The 20916-nt window shown below is 45.2% G+C and overlaps 2 protein-coding genes across 5 annotated transcripts in view; one reads left to right on the top strand and one right to left on the bottom strand.

Moving 5' to 3' along the window:
• The first annotated feature begins 915 nt into the window (after positions 1-915).
• On the top strand, positions 916-20907 carry MEST. 4 transcript variants are annotated; one of them, XM_046021306.1, is made up of 12 exons: positions 916-996; positions 9761-9915; positions 11556-11635; positions 12018-12095; positions 12222-12358; positions 12526-12584; positions 13679-13719; positions 14262-14332; positions 14583-14684; positions 15233-15309; positions 17299-17362; positions 18280-19589. In XM_046021306.1, the coding sequence occupies exons 2-12, from the start codon at positions 9762-9764 to the stop codon at positions 18395-18397; spliced, it is 981 nt and encodes a 326-aa protein (XP_045877262.1). In that variant the 5' UTR covers positions 916-996; position 9761; the 3' UTR covers positions 18398-19589. The 4 variants fall into 4 exon arrangements, with proteins under 4 accessions (XP_045877262.1, XP_045877264.1, XP_045877263.1 ...); XM_046021308.1 differs by lacking the exons at positions 916-996; positions 18280-19589 and adding exons at positions 6308-6565; positions 20741-20907; XM_046021307.1 differs by lacking the exon at positions 916-996 and adding an exon at positions 6308-6565 and having other exon boundaries at positions 12252-12358.
• COPG2 (COPI coat complex subunit gamma 2) overlaps positions 19568-20916 on the bottom strand; it is a 115199-nt gene continuing 113850 nt past the window's right edge. The window contains exons 23-24 of the mRNA XM_046021304.1: positions 20573-20671; positions 19568-20104 (exon numbers count right to left, since the gene is read on the bottom strand). Coding sequence (XP_045877260.1) covers positions 19974-20104; positions 20573-20671 — 230 coding nt within the window. The 3' untranslated portion in view covers positions 19568-19973. The remainder of the gene's footprint in view (positions 20105-20572; positions 20672-20916) is intronic.

Raw genomic sequence — 20916 nt, 5'->3', positions numbered from 1 at the left:
AAGAGTTTTAAGAAAAATCACTGGCAGGTGCGTGAATGATGGATTAGAAAGATGTGATGGTGGAGACCTGGAAACCAATCAGAAGGCTGTAGTCCAGGTGAGCAATGATGAGACCTGAATAAGGACAAACAGTAGTGAGAACAGAGGGGAACCAGGTGAATTCAAGAGACGCTTAGGAGGTAAGATGGAAAGGAGGGGGAAGGAAGGAACTTGCATCTACACCCAAAGTTTCCAGGCTCTTTAGCCTCATTCCATTATGTCACAAATATTGGTGATTGTGTGTGGGAGACTGGAATAGATGGTAATGTCATTAACCAAGATAGAGAATATAGAAGGAAGTACGGGTTCTTGGGAAGTCATTGTAGTGTGGGAAGGAGGACATGGAGAAAGGACAGTGAATTTAACTTAGCCCTTGTTGAATATTAGATATGTGTGCACCATTCGTGGCAAGATGAACACAAGGCAGACAAATATATGCATCTAGAGTTTGGGGTAGAGGACAGGACTGGAGATGTAGACTGGGGAGCCTTTAGGGTACTACTGGTCGTTAGGGACTATGAATAGCTGAGATATACAAGACTCACCAAAGATATAGTTAGCATAGACATATGCTATTCCATAGACATAGTTAACAACTACCCAAATATCTGTTCTTTGGCCTTCAGTTTGTCACATAAAAGATGAGGCCGTATAAAATTTTATTCTCATTCATCCAACCCATTAGATTCTTCTCCAAGGCATAGCCTGCCATTTCATACCCTTTGCAATAGGTGGCGCTGACGCCCGGCAGGGAGAAGGCGGCTGCACAGGTAGGGTTGGGGGCGACGGGCTGATGCACGGAGGGGTGACGCTCTAGCCCAGAGCCGGGTATTCAGTGGCTTGGCTGGGCTTGCCTGGGGACTGGGGTAAGGCCCAGTACTTCTGGCCGCAAGGAGCGCATGCGCAACCGTTTCCCCCAAACATGGAGTGTTGTAGCCCAGGTCTTACCTGAGTCAGGTAAGAGACGGGCGGGGGAGAAGTGACCCTAACCCTCACAGGCCCCCCGAAGAGCGGGTGTGGCCACACTCGGGGAATGTGGATAGTGTGCGTGGAGCACCCACCCGTCCTGGGGACCAGGCTTGGAGTGATGATAATGGCCCAGGAGGGCGTGACGATATGCTGGGGGCGTGCAGGACCGCGCTGGGGTTCGTGGGTGACTGCACGAGGTGTGCGCGCCACACGAGGGCCACGTGGACGAGGTCCTCGGTCGTCATCTCCCAGAACCTCGGGGTCGGACGAGAACACAAAAGTCCCCTAACCCTCGCCCTCGGCGTGGCTCCCCTTAGTCGGCTTGACCGCCCTCCAGGGAACCGGGACTCGCGTTCCTGGGAGGCTGTGCCTTCCCACGCTGGGACAGCCGTAGTGGTCGCGGTCAGGGATGTGGCAGCCACAGGGGCCTCGGCGGGTGTGGGGGTGCGGCGACGCGGCCACACGGCGCAGGGAGGGTAGTTTGCCCTGGGAGTTGGAGCCACTGGCGCGGGGGTGCCAGGCGAGTGTGGTAGTAACGGGGACTCGGGAGGCAGCACCGCAGGAGTAGCGTGGGTGGGGACACCGGAGGGCACGGTGGGGGAGGACAGATGGAGAAGGTGTGAGGTGAGGGTAGCAGTCGAGCAAAAGCGAAACACCTGCTTCTGGGTTGACTCATCCAGGCTGGAGGAATAATCTAATGTGGAAAGGAGGTTGTTTACTTATTTATTTTTAAGTGAGTTGTGTACCGTCGTCCTCTCTTCCCCAGGCAACTAGGAAATTAATTGCTTGTCTGTCTGAAAGAAAGTAGCTGTTTTCCTTAGAGGACTGTGGTGAGCATCAGATAATATATGTGAAAGGCAAAGAGCTATCAAAATGCAAGAGACAGATTTTATTTTGAATCCTCCAACCTATTTATCTTACCTGTGTGAGTGTGTAAGATGTGCTATAGGTACAGATCAGTGGGATAGGATGGGGTGTGGGATTGTGGGACCTGCCCAGTAACGTAGAGGTTATATAAAGATACACTGGGGGGCCAAGTGACACTGTAATCAATAGAAACAGCTCTCGGTCACTTAGGTTCATTTTATCTGGTTAACGGATTATTTGCCTTTTGCTTCTCTCTACCACACATCTTTTGAACTTTCTTCAAAGACTTTCACCCAAAAATGAGCCTGAAGAGGAAAACACCAGTCACTTGTGGGATATATTGATTAATTTTGGCTGAGAGGGAGGTTTGTGTGATTGTATTGATGATTTCGATTTTTCATGCCCTTGGCATGAAACGTCATGTTGTACAAAGAGTTGTGGGCTGAGGAACCCAGGGAAGACCTAGTTCTAGATTTGACCCTTCAGTAGAGGGGTCACCCTGGCCAAGTTCCAGTACCTCTCTGATCCTTAGTTTCTGTTAGATGGGAAAAGACCTTTAAGGTCATTCGTGCATTCTTCAGAGCTTGCATACCTGCCACAGGGTTACCCAGCCCCTCATGACGGGGAACGTGTCACGTCCTAAAATGGCTGAGCCACTCAGTCTCTCCAGACAGACCTGACTGTTGGAAAATTCTTTATGTTGAATCGACATCTGTTTCTCTACAATTTGCACTCATTGGAGCCATACAGAATAAAATGTCTAATGCTGCTTCCACAAATATTTGAGGACTGCTAACACATTTCCTTCTTCCACGTACTCCACAAGGCTTCTTTTCTTCCAGCTAAACATGCCCAGTTATTTTAAACAGGGAGGCAGTGTGGGGTAGTGGAAAGAACGCCAGCTTTGGAGCCAGACACATCTGTGTTCAGTTCCCAGTCCTTTACATGCTAACACTCAGTGCTCCGAGCTGCTGTATCTTTCTCTGCAAAATGTGGATGAAAATAGTCCTCTCGCTGAGTTATTGTAAGGATTAGGGATTAATTGGTGAAGATCCATGCTTAAAATATGAGAGTGGTTATACCTTCAGTGACATGATTTGCAATGCATTTTAGGTGATCCCTGAACAAATTCCTGTTTATGTGTCTCTTAAATGGCTTTGTAAAACAGAATAAAATACTTTCTGTGAAGTCTGACTAGCAAAATAGAGTAGGGTTAATTTTTCCCGGTGCTTCTCTAATGACATTCTGCAGTCTACAGTGGCATTTTTGGAGCCATATCACATTGGCTCACTGTCCCCTAAAGCCCTAAGTCTCTAACATGTGCTGCTGTTCAGCCAAATTTCTCCCATGTTGAACTTCTTCCATTTATTTGAATCAATAATTATAGATGGCTCTTCAGAGTGGCAGTCCCAGTTCTGTCTCGTCGTCCTCAGAAATATCCTTGTGCTTGTCATAGTATGGGTCTCCGACCGGGGTTAGAAAAAATATGATCAAATGTGTGGTACCAGCCCCACTGATCTCATACCGCTATTGTACAATGAATGCTGAGCTTCCGACACTAATTTTTGCACAAATCCGAGGTCTTATTATGGGGGACCATCTTAGAATTGGAATGTGACAGGAGTGTCTGATAAGCTGCTGGTTGAGGGAATGCGCTGCACGGCATGTCGGATGTCGGTGGATTGTGGTTTCTGTATCCAAGAACTGAAAGAGTGTACTGAGAGCAAGCCGGAGGCAGACTTTGGATTTATGTATGGTTTCATGTTTTCTCAGGCGCTTGGACTATTTTATACCTTAGGCTAGATTCTCCCGGGGTGGAGGAAGCTTCTTTCTGGAAGTAAGGAAGGCACATTTAGGAATTTAGAATTCCACATTTAGAAATTCATTAACCCTCTGGTTCCTGGGGCATTATTGCTAGCATAATCTCCCTCGACTTTGGAAAAGCAAATTCCCTGCTTTAGCGAAGCCGACCTCTCATAGTATCCTCTGCATTGTTAAGACTCCGCTGCCTCTGCACTGGAGGGTCCTCCGAAAACAGGAATGTTTTCTTCGCCTAAGCAAGTTCTGGGTTTGAAGTCCTCAACCCTTGATTCCTCCTTCTCCAAGGAAGTTTTTTCTAGCCATTCTGTTTCTCTTGAGCGCCTGACTTAGAATTCCTGCTGTTTTCAAAAGCTTCCTTCGTCCCCTCTCCATTCCTCCCCTCTAGCAGTTTCTCCTATGTGTCCACTTGTTCTAAGGCTCTCAGAATAAGATCCTTTGTAAGCGCTCAGTCCGTTAAATACCAAACTGCCTTCATCTTGGGTGCTGGTGTTCCTGGTGTGGTGAGAAAGTATGGAATCCGTGGGACTCACTGACAACAAGTACGGGGGGGGGGGGGCGGAAATAATGCAAAGGTTGTTACTGTTGTCTTAATTAAAATGAGAAAACCTTTACTGTGTTGAGAGGACTGATTTAAATTTTGCTAAGTAATTAATTCAGTCCTTAAAAGGTGGTAGTTAGTTAAAATAGGTAATCCTCTACTGTTAAAGGGAGTAATTTATATTTTGGTAAGTAACCATTTAAGTCCATAAAGGGTTTACATCCATCTGTGGCTTCTCATTTTCTTTAGGACAAATTCCAAACTCCGTAGGATGAAATACTCGTTGTAGCCTAATTTTTTGCTTGCCGGTGCCGGACCCAGAGGACTTGCAGTTTTCCCCAAAGGTTGTGCAGTCCTGCGCCTCCCGTTGCAAATGCCGTCCCCTCTGGTTGGAATGCTCTTTGTCTCTCCGGTAAATGTCTATTCATCATTCAAGACAACCCTCCCCCCCTCCCCTTAATTACTTCCTCCCCAGTGCGCCCCTCAAATTCTTGTACTTATTCATGCAGTATTTATTAGGGGCCTGCTTTGTGGCTGGCACTGTGGCGGGCTCTGGGGATACAAAAGGTGAATAATACTTGGGCTCGGCCTTTGAGGGCCTTAGATGTTAGGGGGAGGGGGCCAACCTGTCACAGAATGTTGCCAGGAAATTAAAGAGAAAATTTAAGCGGCGTCAGTTCTTGTCCGTCTTCTCCACCGGATGGTCAGCATCTTGTTCTGGGGCAGGGGCCATTTCTCATTCGTCTTTGTATCCCCGGCTCTTAGCTCATTGTAGGTGCTAAAAAAAAGCGTTCCTTTCACGACCTTGTTCATCGGACACCAGAAGTGTACCCTGGATTGCGCCACACGTTTTGATGACAGCTCACAAGTGTGGTTTCTCCTATGTCTGGTTGGTGGCCCTTACCTCCCAGTGCAATGTTAGGTGCTGGGCGGCCTTGGGTGGGCTCAGCTGGACTGGCCTTTTGCGATTCACGCTTGCCTGCGCTCTGGGCTGCGGAATGGCCCAGGGTTGGCGGGCGTGAGTGGAAGGAGAGGCCTGCAGCGCCCCCGCTGGAGGGAGCCGGCACTGCTTGGGCTGCCTGGCTCGCTTGCATCCCGCGCGCGCGTTCATCAGTTTAAGTTTATAGCCAGAAAATGAATATAGACACTGTGATTCTCTCTACTTTTCTTTTCAAAGGCATAATATATGCCTTTTAAAGGATTATAGATGAAGAAGAAAATTCCTTCCCTCTGTCCTGTACCGCTAGGGCCCTTGCATTGTGATTCAATCGTACATCTAAAAAAGGGCGAGTTTTGGTCTCATAATTGTGAATATCATTATTTCTGGCCCGATACGCGCGAGCAGGCTGCGGCGGGGCTCTGGCATGCGGGCCACGTAGTGCTGCTGCAAAGGAGACGTGCCTGGCGCCGTGGTCATGGCCGTGGTTGAGAGGGAGAATCCAGACTTTTCCCCAAGTTTTGCCCTTCTCTCTTCCTAGCCACTGTACCCCGAATCAGCCGATGAGATTGGTAGTAGCCCCAGCAGAGCTTATCGTTCCCTAGCCATTTGGTTGTGTCCTTGTTGGACATAGGTCCCATAGTTAGGGACCTAAGAGGTGTTGGGCACTTGAGGACCGCTGCTTTGGACTGGGTACTCGCCTAGTTCAGAACCCATGCCTCGGGCGAGGTGCAGACTGAGAGCAGACTGAGAGCAGGTACCACATTTGGCCTGCACCTGAGGTCGAGTGGCCACCTCTGGGGTTGGGGACTGTGGGTGGTGGTCTGTGGTTGGGGTGTGTGTTGGGATTTCGGGATCTGTGGTCTTTTCCTGCAGTGTTAACTCAGCAGAGGAGAATTTCTGCTGCAGAAACCGGAGCTCAGGGTTGGGGGGGCCTTGAGGGAGCAGTGGGGTGCTGGCGGGGGTCGACAACTCTAAAGGTGCCCCCTAGAGGTGCTGCTGTGAGAAGGATGCTCCATCCCTGCTGTGGCGGCTGAGCTTCGGGGAGGGGCGGTGGCTGTGGCGGGAGGGGCACTGCGGCGCGGTGGGCGGGCTAGGGGCGGAGCGCGGGTGGGCTCTAAAAGTCGGTGCCCACTCGCTCGGCACTGCCGCGGCAACCAGCACATCTTGGTGCTTCCTCTGCGGCAGCTGCATCTCGCGCAGTGCCGCAGCGCACGCCCGGGTGGCTGCTCGCTGCTTGCCGCGGCCGGTGCCGCCCTCGCAGGCTGTAGGCTGTGCCCCGCTGCCGGCCGGCCTGCCCTGCCGCGGGCGCTGCGGTGCGCGGTGCTCCAAACCCGTGTGCCGGGCGGCATGGGATAAGACGCGGCCATGGTACGCCGAGATCGCCTCCGCAGGTGGGTGCGTGCGGCAGGCGCGAGGGGGTGTGGCTGGCTCCAAGCCGCCGTCTGGGAGAGGGTGGGTGCAGGCTAGCTGGTGGGGACTCTGTGTGTCCGTGCCAGGGCTGCCGGACCGCGACTCCCGCAGTGGAGGGAAAACCCCCACCCGGGGTGCGGGGTGGGGGGGAGCACCTGCCTGCCCTCTGAGCCGTATCTGCCTACTTGGGAGGGGATGTCACTCTTGCACGCAGTAGAATATTGAGCTGGAGATCTCCCAGATTTGATATTTCTGTACCCTGGTATCGCTCCGATGCGACTTAGGATGTTTAGACCCTGGTGTCGCCATGGCGTAATTTAGGATTTTTAGACCCTGGTGTCGTCCTAGCGCACTTCAAGATTTCTAGATCGCGGCTTCACCCTAGGGCGACTTAAGATTTCTAGATCGCGGCTTCGCCCTGGCGCGACTTAGGATTTCTAGACCGTGGCGTTGCCCTAGTGCGATTTAAGATTTTTAGACCCCATCTTCGCCTCGGCACAGTTTGGGATTTTTAAACCCCGGCATCGCCCTGGCACGATTTAGGATTTCTAGATCTTGATACCGCTTAGATGCGATTTAGGATTTTAGACCCGGCATCGCTCAGTCGCGATTTAGAATTTCTAGACCCTGGTGACGCCTTGGTGTGATTTAGGATTTTTAGACCCCGGCATTGCCCTGGCGTGATTTTGGGTTTCTAGACCCCCGCATCATCTTGGCACGGTTTAGAATTTTGAGACTCTGGTATTGCTGTGGCGCAATTTAAGATTTGTAGACGCCGGTATCGCTGTAGCGCGATTTAGGATTTGAAGACCCTGGTATCGCTGTGGCGTGAGTTACTGCATAGGTGTGACTAGAACTTGCAGTACCGTTATCACCGAGGCGTAAGTATTTTTCAGATTTCGGTAATGAGACGCTAAGTGAGAGTGATGATGTGATCAAACTATCATGTTACACGTGAATTGTTTGCATTGATTTACAAAGTAGTTCACAGCCTCACCCCACGCTGGAAGGTGGCAGGTTTGGTGGTATTAAATGTATTTTTTCCTCTTTACAAGACGAAGAGATCAAGGCTTGGAAGGGTTGATTAATTTCCAGAACGTTTGTTACTTGGGTTTGCTGAATTTATAGTCTTGACTTGTGGCTCGTCAGATAATGGAGATTTTGGTCAAAAAATGCTTAATCCCTTTCGGCTACTGACTACCAGATTGCTTCCCTACCAAAAATCCCAAAATGTCGTTAGGGACATTTTTAACCGAGTAATTAAACTAGAAAACGGCTTCCTGAAAGGTTGCCTCTTTTCTTTAGTGGAGTGAAAGAGAAGGAAGGTAGAGAGGGTGGGGGTGTCCAGGAGTGGAAAATGCACAGTCGTTGCCCACCCCACCCTCCACTCCTCCCCCCATCCCTCACCCTCCTCTCCACCTTCCTATCCCCCTCCATCCTCCCCCCCCCCCCCCCCCCTTTGCAGGGAGCCTCCTTCTGCCCGCTCCTCTCGTAGCCCCTCCCTGGCTCTCTGCTGAGTCATTGCAGATATTCCTCCGCTGGAACCCCTGAATGAATGAGAGGAAAAGCGGGGGTGGGGTGGGGGGTTGGGGAAGGAGTGATGAAATGTGAACGTGCAAATGTAGGAGCTGAAGTACTGGACAGATGATAGCTAATGATATCCAAACCTGATACTTTTTGTCATCTCATTTTTCAAGTAGATACTGGGATGTAGCCTGCTACTGTTGTGGGGTAAAAGTGGTGATATGATGATGTTTGGGGGGCATTTAGGGAATCATTTTAGGGAATATTAACTTGAAAGATACAACCAAATCATTGGGTGTGTTTTCTGGACAGCTGCTTTGGAGGAAGGAAAAAAAAACTGCCCTGGTGATGCCAAAAAAAAAAAAAAAAAAAAATAGTGCTGCTCAGAGCCTTTAAGGTGCTGGTGATTTGGCCCTTGTGGGACCACAGCCTTACTTGTTTTAGAGTTTAAAAAAAAATTTTTTTTTTTTTTTATTAGTTTGTGATGGATAGAGATTGTGGCCAGATCACGGGCAAGATGGTGGAAGGGTGTGTGCACACAGCCACTTCTGCCATGGCTGGAACAATTTATTTCCCTGATTTATAGCTAGATTTCCATTTTAGAAGGTATTTCCATTCTGGTTATTTTAGAGAACTTCCATCTTATTGATAATTCTTTCCCTGGTGACTATGGGACTGTTAGCAGTCAAACTAGAAACAGAGGGAACTGTCTGTAATTCCTGTTTAGCACTCCTCATTGTGGATAGACTGACTTTGAAGTCCTGGGCATGAGAAGGTTGGGTATGCAAGCAAACCAGTGCTTTCCTTCCAAAGGCAAAAGCAATTTTCAGATGTTGGATATGAGCTCTGACTCATTTTTTTGAGGGGTTTGCAGCGTGGGGGGGGGGTACCAGTCCTAACAAATTAAATAAATGGGAGCTACCTCAGAGTCTAAGAAAAGCAGAAATATAACCTGCTGCCCTGACCTCTCAAGAGATTAGATGTTGTGGGTCATGACAAAGCTGCTTATGGCGAAATACACAGCGTACCTAGCTTTCTACAGACTGTTTACCTGGAGCAGTTTCTCAGCGCAGACCCAGGGAGTAGTACCAAGTGGGGCTTCATAGGGGTCAGAGAGTTGATAAATACTAAAAAAATCAAAACCGGCTCTGTTTAGGGACATGTGATGCTATTTTAAACATTAGTGAAAGACTACATATGTGTATCTATATATATTTAACATTTTACTTGAGGGGGGGTGCTGGTGGGTGGGTGATAGAGCTTTTAGAATAAATAGGAAGGAAATCTTTCCTGGGGAGTTTTTGATAAAAGCCAACAAAAAGGTGCAGAGTACTTAACTTCCTTCTGCTTTACACGTAAAAACCTCTTCAGGTTTTAGGAAAAGCACAGTGGGGTGGGGGGTGGGGCAAAGGGATTAAAGTGGGAAGGAGAGGGGAAAGATGATGTATTAAAATAATATATTTTTTCCTAAAATTGGAATGGTGAACAGGTATGGTGACGGCATTGTGGGGAGAGGTGTGCTTACATTCTTGGTAAACTTTCTGCCATGGCGTGGGACAGAAATTTCCCACCCCATCTTACCAATTTGGGGCTTGTCAAAGCATGTACAGCATCATCTGACTGCTTACCCCAGGTCTCTGATTGTCTTACAGGATGAGGGAGTGGTGGGTTCAGGTGGGGCTGTTGGCCGTACCCCTGCTGGCGGCCTATCTGCATATCCCCCCTCCCCAGCTTTCTCCCGCTCTTCACTCGTGGAAGTCCTCGGGCAAATTTTTCACCTACAAGGGACTGCGCATCTTCTACCAAGGTAAGAAGAGGACTGTTGGAGCACCCTGCGTGTATCATAGGTTCCGTGAGTCCCACTGAGGTACTCATTTTGTTTCTATTGGTCTCGTTGCCACTCAAGGGAGGTGGGGGGGGGGAAATCCCCTTTTTCTGTGTAGTGTGCTTGAAGGAATGGGTTAATTCCTCTTAAAAACTCCATAGCAGGGAAAGTCAAACGGTTAGGGGTAGCTGGGTGGGAACAATGGAATTGAGATTCTGGTATCTGTAGAACTGACTTTTCAGTATAATTTTCTCTTCATAGCCTCATTTGTATTGATAGATAGCAGTTTTCTCTTTTGAGCGCCCCTAGTGTTCAACGGCTAGCCCTACTGCTCGTTCTGTTTCCCTCCATCCCTGATTTCATTTTATTGTTTTCTATAAAGTGTATTTGTTATATGCATAACTAAATGTGATTTCGAGCCTTATACCTTTGTATAGATTAATTTGCTAGTGATAATTATAACTGCTACTTATCAATTAATTACCATATGTTAGTCATTGAATTATGTATTCAACCTGTTATTATCGTTTAAGATTAAATGTCTTTACAACAGTACTTGAAGGTGGGTACCATTAACCCCATCTTACAGGTAAAGAAACTGAAATGAGACTGGAAAAGATATCTTTTGGGCGGGGGTCAAGAGCAATAACGAAAAATGTTTGTCATAAACCGTTTTTCATTATTGCTCCTGACCTCCTCTCATTTGCTATACTCAACTAAGTAAGTATTTACTTTTCTTTATATTGTCATTTAGTTGTTTCTAGTTTTTTGATGTTTTAAATAGTTAATGTTGAAGGGACATCTTCGTGTATATGTTTATTTGTTCCATATGTTTTCAAACTACACTATTTGTCAATGGAATGACTTTATTTGCATGGATTCTCAAGAATAACAATATTTTAAAGCTGGTTCCAATTAAATTATTTTTGCAAACATTACCGAATCTCATGCCACTGGCAGGATGTTTGAGTGTGCCACTTTTAATCTAATGCTACAAGCAAGTCATTTTACTGTTTAAATGTTTGCTAATTTAAAATATGTTTCTGCATTAAAAAATGTTCAAGTCTATATTGCTTAATCCTTTGCTTATTAGAATTGTTAATAGTTTGAGCATTATGCTTTTGATACTGGATTGGCTCTCCCCTGGAGGAAATAAAGGTGCTGGACAAACAGGATAAACTAAGGTGTCCACTAGGTTGAGGAAGTGTTACTATATTTTAGAAAATTTTTGCGAGGCCCTTCATGATAAGGTACAACGAATCTGTAGTGTTTATTTTGTCATTGTATACTTTTAACCTCACAAGTTTACTTTTTACTGTAAAAAACAACTTACATATTGATAATACAGAAAAAAGGAAAAAAATGGAGAAATACTTAAAAAAAAAAGGTGAAATGTAGCAGACTGCCTTCCAGCATTTTCATATAAAGTCTGTTCTTTACAGGTTTTTAAGATACAAAAGAAAATAATCCAATGCCTGTTTTTACCTAAAGCAGTAAGCTTCTGTTTTAAAAATGAATTTATTTTTATTTCATTAATTTAGTCAGGGTTTCTTGTCCTTTATACTAGCTTACTTAGATTTTTATAGGCAATCAGCCTAACTGATTTCTTTCCTTCTTCCCAGACTCTGTGGGTGTGGTTGGAAGTCCTGAGATAGTTGTGCTCTTACATGGCTTTCCAACATCCAGCTATGATTGGTACAAGGTAATGAAATCAGATTTCTAGATCCTACTGTCTTTAAAAATCCAAAATCAAGGATTTTGTTTTCAGTACTGGAAGGTTCTGTATTTGAATTGCCTAATAAAATAGGATTAAGTGCAGAACTGTTTCTCATTTACTGTAAGGGAGTAAAAACTCTGGTGATCTAGGAAGGATCATTGCCAAGTTAAAAATGCTGGAGATTTCCCCTCAGTGGAGATTAGGGATAAACGAAGAGGATCATCTGTGGGTCTCTGGTACTTGCACGAGATTTTCCCTTTATCAAAAGTCCATTTGTTAAGCCGAGATAGGAATGAAATTCCTGCGCTGTAGGCCGGAGAGGAGGCACAGGATCACAAAAGCCAGCTCATCTCTTTCTTTCTTGTAGATTTGGGAAGGTCTGACCCTGAGGTTTCATCGAGTGATCGCACTTGATTTCTTGGGCTTTGGCTTCAGTGACAAACCAGTAAGCATCATCTGGATGGGACCAGTGTTGGGTGGGGGAGGGGGTGGATGAGGACAGCGGGTCCGGCTGGCAGAGGGCTCTGCACTCATGACTTCCTCCTGTATGTCTGGAATGCCTTCTACTTAGAGACCGCATCACTACTCCATATTTGAGCAGGCCAGCATCGTGGAGGCACTTCTGCGACACCTGGGGCTCCAGAACCGTAGGATCAACCTTCTGTCTCATGATTACGGAGACATCGTTGCTCAGGAGCTGCTCTATAGGTCAGTGAGGTCATACACTTCTGCACCATTCTGCACCATTGACGGGTCTCATTGGCTTGAGATGCTGGGAGAAGTTTCGTTCTAGCCCTTTTCCCTCTTGGGAGGCTGTCTTCAGCTGCTGGATTGGTGTTATGTCCACTCAGCTGTGTTTCTCTCACCTGTTCTAGGTTCAAGCAGAATCGATCGGGTCGGCTTACCATAAAGAGTCTCTGTCTGTCAAACGGAGGTAATTGCTGTGGTGGTGGGTGGAAAGTGAGGTGTAGCCGCGAAGGGCCACAGGAAGATACCACGTCGATGTCTAAATGGAAATCTGATGAGACTGCAGGCAGACACAATTAGACCAGAGGCCCTTGACCTTTTTGTGCCATGAACTACTTTGGTGGCCTAAAGAGATTTATTGCCCCCTTCTCAAAATAACGTTTTTAAATACAGAAAATAAAATGAATGGGATTATAAAAGAAATGGATCGTATCAACATACAGTTCATAAAATCCATGTTATAGAGCTAAGGGCTTCTTTGTAAAAGCATCGCTTAGCAAGGTCGACAGGGCGGTCTAGCGAGCACCGCGCTCGGGAGTGAGGAGCACCGGTGGTGTTTGGCACTGTCTGCAGCAGCCGCACTGGATCAGGCAAACAGTCGTGATGAGGCCGCAGGGGCTTCTGATACTCCTGTGGTTTGCTGCAGAAACTTAATTGGTGGCAGTGCCAGGTTTTAGGTAGAAATTAGTGAGCCTCTGATTAGACCTTTAGGAGGGATTTCTTTTTCTTTGTGTGCCATGGAGCATAGCGTATAAATCCATGAATAATGCACATGTCCCCTGAATACCATAAGGGCAGGAGTCTATCCCTTTATCAGCAGTGCTCAGGGCCTTCTCCCATTGACTCCAGAGAAAAATGGAAAAGGGAAAACTCTCGTTTCTCCCCCCACCCCGCCCAGGGACCTGCAGTCCCTGAAAAAAAACCGATGGTTTCTTTTGCAGCCCAAACCATTAACAATACTGGGTGCTCTGAGGAATGGAGAGAAAGGCCATGGGGAGTTAGGGCTTAGTCATCAGCATTATGGATGGTCACGGACATGATCTTTCCCGTTTCTCTACTCTGACAGTGGGGAAAGTAGTCCCTGGGATAGAATTTGACCTGTTAAACAGAATTCCTTGGAGAAGTAATTAGATGACAGAACTAAGTTTTACTGGTAATCCTGTTTCTAGCAGTGATGACCCCAAAGGTGACAGTAAATAGAGAGGATAGTCCAGTAATAGACCTATGTTTGGCCTAAGGTTGTTGGTAAATGACTAACAGAAGTCTCTTTTTCTCCTATAGGTATATTTCCTGAGACTCACCGTCCTCTTCTTCTCCAAAAGGTTGGCTCTTCCAGTCACAAAATCTTTAGTTTTTAAGATTCATACCAACATAAATAATGCTAGGACCTACATAAGGGCCATACCTGCTATAATGGGCCATAGTGAAAATGCTCTCCTCAGGAATTTACATTAATAAAGGTAGTTTTTTCCTTGTTAGGCTGATAAAACCTAAGCGGCCTCTAGGTAAAGCCTCATTTCTGAGAGTAAGAAATCAACAGATATTTAGAGAAATACAGCTTTCTAGAGATCTGTGTCATTAGCACGGTGGCTGAACAGATCAGACCCTAAAGATGAATACATCAGTTAGAAGGCTTAGGGATTTAGTGTAGAAACGTAATCTTAAAGGGAATTACAAATAGGTTTTGTCTTTGTGAGAGAATGGGTAGGCAAAACAAAACCAATAAACAAAAAACAAAAAGGCCAATAAACAAACATTTCAGTAGTGGGATATTTGACTAAAGTCCTTTTTTAGTTCCTAATATAAAACTTTTGTTCTGGTTAGTGGTTTTCTTTCTCCAACATCTTTACTTCTTCACCTACAGCTTCTCAAAGATGGAGGCATGTTGTCACCCATTCTCACTCGATTGATGAACTTCTTTGTGTTCTCCCGAGGGTAAGTCATTGTCAGAGATTGATTAGCTATACCCTGGGAACAATGTAGTGAAAAGTTGCCATTAAAATTCTGGGCCAAATCCTAGGGTTTGATACTTTAAAACAAAGATGTTGGCCACTTGCCAGGGAAGTAGTCGAAGGAATTCATAAATCAGTTAAGGGTCAGACTGTATGACCTGTGAGGTTCCAGTCATAGTTGACATTCTGGATTCTTCTCACATGTGTCTTCCTGCTCTCTCGGGCTCTTTCAGTCTCACCCCAGTCTTTGGGCCGTACACCCGCCCCTCTGAGAGTGAGCTGTGGGACATGTGGGCAGGGATTCGCAACAACGACGGGAACTTAGTAATCGACAGGTAAGAATAACACTTCACTTTGGTTTCCAGGGAAGCTCTTTTTTGGGCGGAAATGGGGAAAGGTGGAGTATTGCTTGTTTTGTTCCTTGCTGGCTTATTCCCTCTCTCTGACCTGTGAGGCAAACCAAGAAGTCACACACTGTTCTAAGAAGAAAGAAATTGAAAATAGCGAGTGAGCCATCAGCGTAAGCCACGTGGCACACAACGTTTAGATAAACAGCTTTAAATTCTAATGCTTATTCGTTTCTAACTGGCCGATGGACTGTGGCACATCCTACTTTGGGCTTTTTGTGAATATTAAACGCCTCAAGATGTCTAATCATGGTCGTGAAAGGAGCCTAGTCACCTCTTAAAAATGCATGTCTCTTTCTTTTTCATGTCTTTTCCGTAGCAACAGGGACTGAGGAGGAGAGCTCTCAGTCTTACACAAAGAATGCTCACGACTTGGTCCAAATGAGAATGTCGTAGTTTTCGTTTTAGGATGCCTTTGCATTCCTGTAACACTAAAGATTTCTTGTTCTCCTCTTGCTGACTTGGCTGTCCTATAGTCTCTTACAGTACATCAACCAGAGGAAGAAGTTTAGAAGACGCTGGGTGGGAGCTCTTGCTTCTGTAACTATTCCCAGTGAGTGTCTCTACCTTACATCTTGATAGGACTGAGGGACCATAGGGCGAAAATAATTGCCAGATTTAGCAAATAAAAATATGAGACACACAGCTAAATTTGAATTTCAGATAAACAACAAATACTTTTTTAGAATAAGTATGTGCTTTGCAATATTTTGACATATTTATACTTAAAAAAATCATTACTTACATGAAATTCAAATTTAACCGGGCATCTTTTATTTAATCTGGCAGCCCTACTCGGCAAATCTGGACACGCGTTGTAGAGGGAAGTATCTGGAACAGAGCTGCTGCTGCCAGGGTAGCTGGGATCAGTGTTAGGAGTGGGAGCGGGACTGGATGTCGCGTGGTGCGGAGGCCATGGCTGCCATGTTATAGGCTGAACTGCTGGGTGGGACAGAAAGCGGTTTATATGACTAATCGGGAGGCTGTAGGTGGTTTCTGCTCATTTGCCTCTTTAATCTTACAGATTTAAAAAGAAAAAAAAAAAAAAAAAATCAGTGCAGGGTCTCAGACATAGTAGTGCTCCAGAAATTAGTGGCTGATTTAAAATGTCAGCGGTCAGTTATAACTGGAGAGAGACCTAAATGATGACAGTATCCTGGATTTATAGGAAGAGAATATGGAGAGTGAGACTTAGTCCTTTGGGTTCAGGCACAGAGGAGCTGGAGGGGAGGGAATGAGTGTCTGTATATAGGAAAACTGTCCCAAATGGAATGTTGGCTTATTCCCAGAAGCTCCTTATAACCTTCTTATTGAAAGAAGCTGGGTTTTCTCGCATAAATCAGTGAGACTACATCAAACTAAGAAAGCTCTACAGCCAAAGAAACCATCAACAAATGGGAAAAATATTTGCAAACCATACATCTGATAAAGAGTTAACGTCCAAAATATAGAAAGAATTCATATACTCAATAGCAAAAAAACCCAAGCCAATTAAAAACTGGGCAAAGGCCATGAATAGATATTTACTGCAAAGAAGATACAGGAAAGGCCAACCAGGTACATGAAAAGAGTTCAACATCACTGACCCTTAGGGAAATGCAAATTAAAACCACAACGAGATAGCACCTTACACCTGTTAGAATGGCTGTCCTCAAAAGACAAGGGATAAGTTTTGGTGTAGATGTGGAGAAAAGAGAACCCTTGGTACCCTGGTGGTGGGACTATAAATGGGTATAGCCACAATGGAAAACAGTATGGAGGATTCTCAAAAAATTAAAAATAGAACAACCATATGATCCAGTGACTCCACTTCTGGGACTATATCCAAAGGAAGTGAAAAACCTGAAAAGATGTCTGCACCCCCTTGTTCATAGCATTGTTTATGATAGCCAAGACATGGAAACAGCCTAGGTGTCCGTCAGTCAATGAATGGATAAAAAAGCTGTGAGAGAGAGAGAGAGAGAGAGAGAGAGACAGAGACACACACACACACACACACACACACACACACACACACACGTTGCAGTGGAATATTATTCAACCACAAAAAGGCAGTCTTACCATTTGTGACTATATGGATGGACCCACAAGGCATTATGCTAAGTGAGATAAGTCAGAGAGAAAAAGAAATACCATATGATCTCACTTCTCTGTGGGATCTAAAAAACCCCACCAAACTCAGAGGAAAGGAGTTCAGATTTGTGGTTATCAGGGGTGAGGGGAGAGGGAAACTGGATGAAGGTAGTCAAAATACACAGCCCCGTACTTACAGATACTGGGGATGTGATGGGCAACATGACCACTACAGCTAACAAGTTGAGAGAGTAGATCCTAAGAGTTCTCAGCACAAGAATTTTTTTCTTTCTGTTGTGTGGTAATCATTTCACAATATACATAAACCAAACCGTCAGACTGTATGCCTTAAACTTACATATAGTGATATATGGCAATTATTTCTCAATAAGACTGGAAAAAAATATTTTTTGAGGGTAGGAGAATAGATGTGAGAGCTTTAGTAATTCATTCCTCTTCTCTTTCCTAGTTCATTTTATCTATGGGCCATTGGATCCTGTAAATCCCTATCCAGAGTTTTTGGAGCTGTACAGGTGAGTCTCCCTCAGGGGTCTTTGCTTTGTTCCTCATGGCGACAGTGGTGAACAGGATAGCCACTGCTTCTGCCCTTGCTGGCTGTTCATCCAGGAAACATGTTAGAAAAGGATGAATTGGGGAATCTTACTTTGTTACATTCAGAAATGTAAAGATATATGTTGTCTTGATTTATACAGCATGTTTTCACTGTCATGGTTACTACATATTCGTAGGTGTACAGGTAAGAAAAAGCTATCATGTGAACCAAGGAGTGGAAGTAGATCTATTTTAAGAAATGTTTGCTTTAGTCTGATCATAAAGCTAACAACTCCACCTCAGCTGAGCAGACCGCAAGGAGAGATTGAGAAGAGTGCACTGTGGAAAAGTGCCTTCTCATCGGTTGTTAGTTTCTCTAGGTACTTACTCAGAAGGTGTTGGAATATGAAATCTTGACTGTGTCACATAACACCATCCCATACCTTCACGTGGCCTAGCAGAAACAACCCAGTAGTAAATAGTGTGCATTTAATTTTAAGCAAAATGCCCTCCCCTCATCTCCTCCCAGGGTTCAGGAAGGTCTGTTGCTATCTTTATTTGGACAGCGAGTTGCTGAGTGGCCCACTTGTTTAATGCCTCATGCTTCTCTAAGGAGCTGGAAGGTCCTCCTGCTTGGGCAGGTGTTGCACAGTGTTAATGCTCAGTTTGTTGTCTGTTGGATTATGAACATTTAAGAACGAGTCTGTTTAGGTCATAAATAGAATTGGCAAGTTTATCTGCCTAAGGTACAGTTCCAAAGTAGAAGGTGAATAAGCTCTTTGTTGGTTCCTTCCAGTGTGGTATGTCCGCAAGGGCCTTTACCGGGGCTGCCCACTGGCTTGCATCCGTCCCCTCCCTCCAGCCTCAAGTTCACCTCCATGCTGTTCTCTTCCACTAGGAAAACGCTGCCGCGGTCCACAGTGTCGATTCTGGATGACCACATTAGCCACTATCCACAGCTAGAGGATCCCATGGGCTTCTTGAATGCATATATGGGCTTCATCAACTCCTTCTGAGCTGGAAAGAGTAGCTTCCCTGTATTACCCCCACCCCAACCCACTCCCTTATCTGTTGTGTATTCCACTTAGGAAGAAATGCCCAAAAGAGGTCTTGGCCACCAAACACTATTCTCTCACAAAAGTCCACCTGATGCACATTGGTGATCAGCATATAGTCAGAAGCCCACGGAAGCTCCGGCTAAGGATGGCCCTAACAGTCCACCTCCTGTTCTTCTCACATCTGATGAGTGTATGGACTTGCCTTTGCGCTATTGGGAATTTCTTCAAAGTCTTTTTAACACTTCTGTGGACTTTTCTGAAATATCTAGAAATGCTCATTTCGGGCCCATCCTTGACCGGAGTCCTATGGTAAAGACTGAGGAGAGGGTGTCTCCTGACTTGTCCTTGAACGGCTTTAAGGGCACATGCGTTCTTAAGTTCTCTCAGCAACACAGCTTCAAGTGAGAGTGAGTCTCCCTTGTCATAACTTGGGATTTTGTTTCATCGACTGCTTTTAATAATAGACATTTTGTGTAAAATAGGGTTTGGTTTGAATAACGCAGTATTCTAAGTATACTTTAAGACTGCGATTTACCTACATGTATTATATGTATTTTCTAAGGATACTAAACCAGCAGATACTCTGGCAGAGGAGTGAACCTTATTAAATAGGTTTAATTTCTGAGTACATTGAAGTAAATCCAGACTATTTACAGAAGTTCCTAAAACCACAGGATACTAAGGACCAGTAGCATCTGTGCCAGAGATGTACTGTTATTAGCTAATTCTGACAGCAAATAACAGTCTGACTCTTCATACCTCAGTGCTTTGAGGCATGTCCCTCCTGAGCTGGAGGGGAGGGGATCGTTGTATAGTCCAGGTTACCGAACCGAACATACAGAGATTCCTCTTCTGATAACTGCTTAACTTAACTTCTCATTGGTTGTCTCAGAGAGACTTCCTCTTGTAGCTCAGTAATTCCTGTACTTTCCACACAGGAAAGTTCCAGAAACTTTAAGAACAAATTCTGAAAGACCTATGAGCAAATGGTGCTGAAATTTTTTTTAAGCCACAGCTTCACTGTCTTAGTCGAAACAGGAGAATTAAGTGATTATTTTAGATTTTTTTTTTTTATTAGCAACTTCAAGTATAACAACTGAAACTGGAATAAGTGTTTATTTTCTATTAATAAAAATGAATTTTGACAAAAGTGGACTCTCGCTTCCCCTCCCCCGCCACCCCTCTGGGATAAAAGCTTTCCAACATTGTCAGGAGCTTTCAGACGCACATTAAATTAAAGAATATAATGAGGTTTAAGCAGCTGGGGTACAGGATAGTATTTGATTTGCAAGATCACCCAAAGCTGTACTGTCATACCAAAGTTGACCAAGTATAATTTTAAAAAAAAGGAAAAAAAAAATTTACATGCACAAGGACAGATATTTGCTTGATCTGCTGGCTCAGGGCCAAGTATTTAATTTGCTTCTTCAAAGCCATTAATCTTTAAAAGTACGATTCTGGGAAATTCATGCCACTAGCCTAAAAGCCCACTGACAATGAAGTGTGCATCGACTTCATCTTGTCCAGTAAAAATTTATCCAACAGAAGCTAAGATAACATCTACAGGTGTTCCCTCTTTGCTTCTGACAGTCACCTGCATGGTCACTCCATCTGCTAAGGCCAGCCTGGACCTCACCAATAAGTCACAGCCACCTCTGTACACACCTGAGAGAGAAAAGCAAGGAAAACTAGGTTAGAACTCAAAACAAACTCTGAATAATGAAATACGTCATGCTCTGCCTGCATTTCCTTTCTATTATTTTAGTTTAGCTTTTCTAAAGATCTGTGTTTATGGTGAGAACTGAATCCTGTGTACAAAATGTTAATCTTTTGTATTCGCATGATACCAGGCACATAGAAGGTATTCAGTAGCACTGGTCTGGAGTACTCAGAGGCGGGAAATGGTGGCATTGGTATGTGGGAGTGATTCAAGGGTCTCAGGCCAACTCACCTCTTCAAAGAACAGCCTAAGGATAGCCTGTGAATAACTAAGCAGCTAAAACAAACTATTCACACTGACAGGGCTGTAAATTACAACCGTTGTGACCGGCTAACCAGACAGCCACAGTGCCTGTGCACACCCGTTCCTATTTTGCAGCCATACAAAGGGGGAATCTGATGGAAGTTTCTTACCTGCCAGATAGAGGGAATGGGAATTCTTGTTCTCAGGTACTTTGTCCGACCTCTCACACGGCTGCATGCCCAGAAATGTGATGATGTTGTTGACAGCTTCTGTGTTGAGGGGACAGATGCAACAGTATCAGGAAAGTTCAGCCTAGGGGTCTGCCTCTGTCCCAGCAGGTGCTGAGGAGGGAAGCCACCAGACTAGAACCCGGCTGACTCAGATGAGGAAGACAGGATCCTGGCCTTTTCAGCAAAATGGTTTATGAAATATTTAAAGAAAAGAGATAACTCTGGAATAATAAATACGTCCATTAGGTTTCATCCTGCAATACACAGATGGCAAAACTGTTCTC

The sequence above is a fragment of the Meles meles genome, chromosome 10 (assembly GCF_922984935.1).
Source record: "Meles meles chromosome 10, mMelMel3.1 paternal haplotype, whole genome shotgun sequence".
NCBI classification, from domain to species: Eukaryota; Metazoa; Chordata; class Mammalia; order Carnivora; family Mustelidae; genus Meles; species Meles meles.
The sequence above is the reverse complement of the archived record's forward strand: the minus strand, read 5'-3'. Positions and strand labels throughout refer to the sequence as shown.

Coding starts and splice junctions, on each gene's coding strand:
- MEST (XM_046021305.1), top strand. CDS start 6,540: ATGGTACGCCGAGATCGCCTCCGCAG. Junction 6,566..9,760: donor CGCCGAGATCGCCTCCGCAG/GTGGGTGCGTGC, acceptor ATTGTCTTACAG/GATGAGGGAGTGGTGGGTTC. Junction 12,585..13,678: donor TCTCTGTCTGTCAAACGGAG/GTAATTGCTGTG, acceptor TTTCTCCTATAG/GTATATTTCCTGAGACTCAC.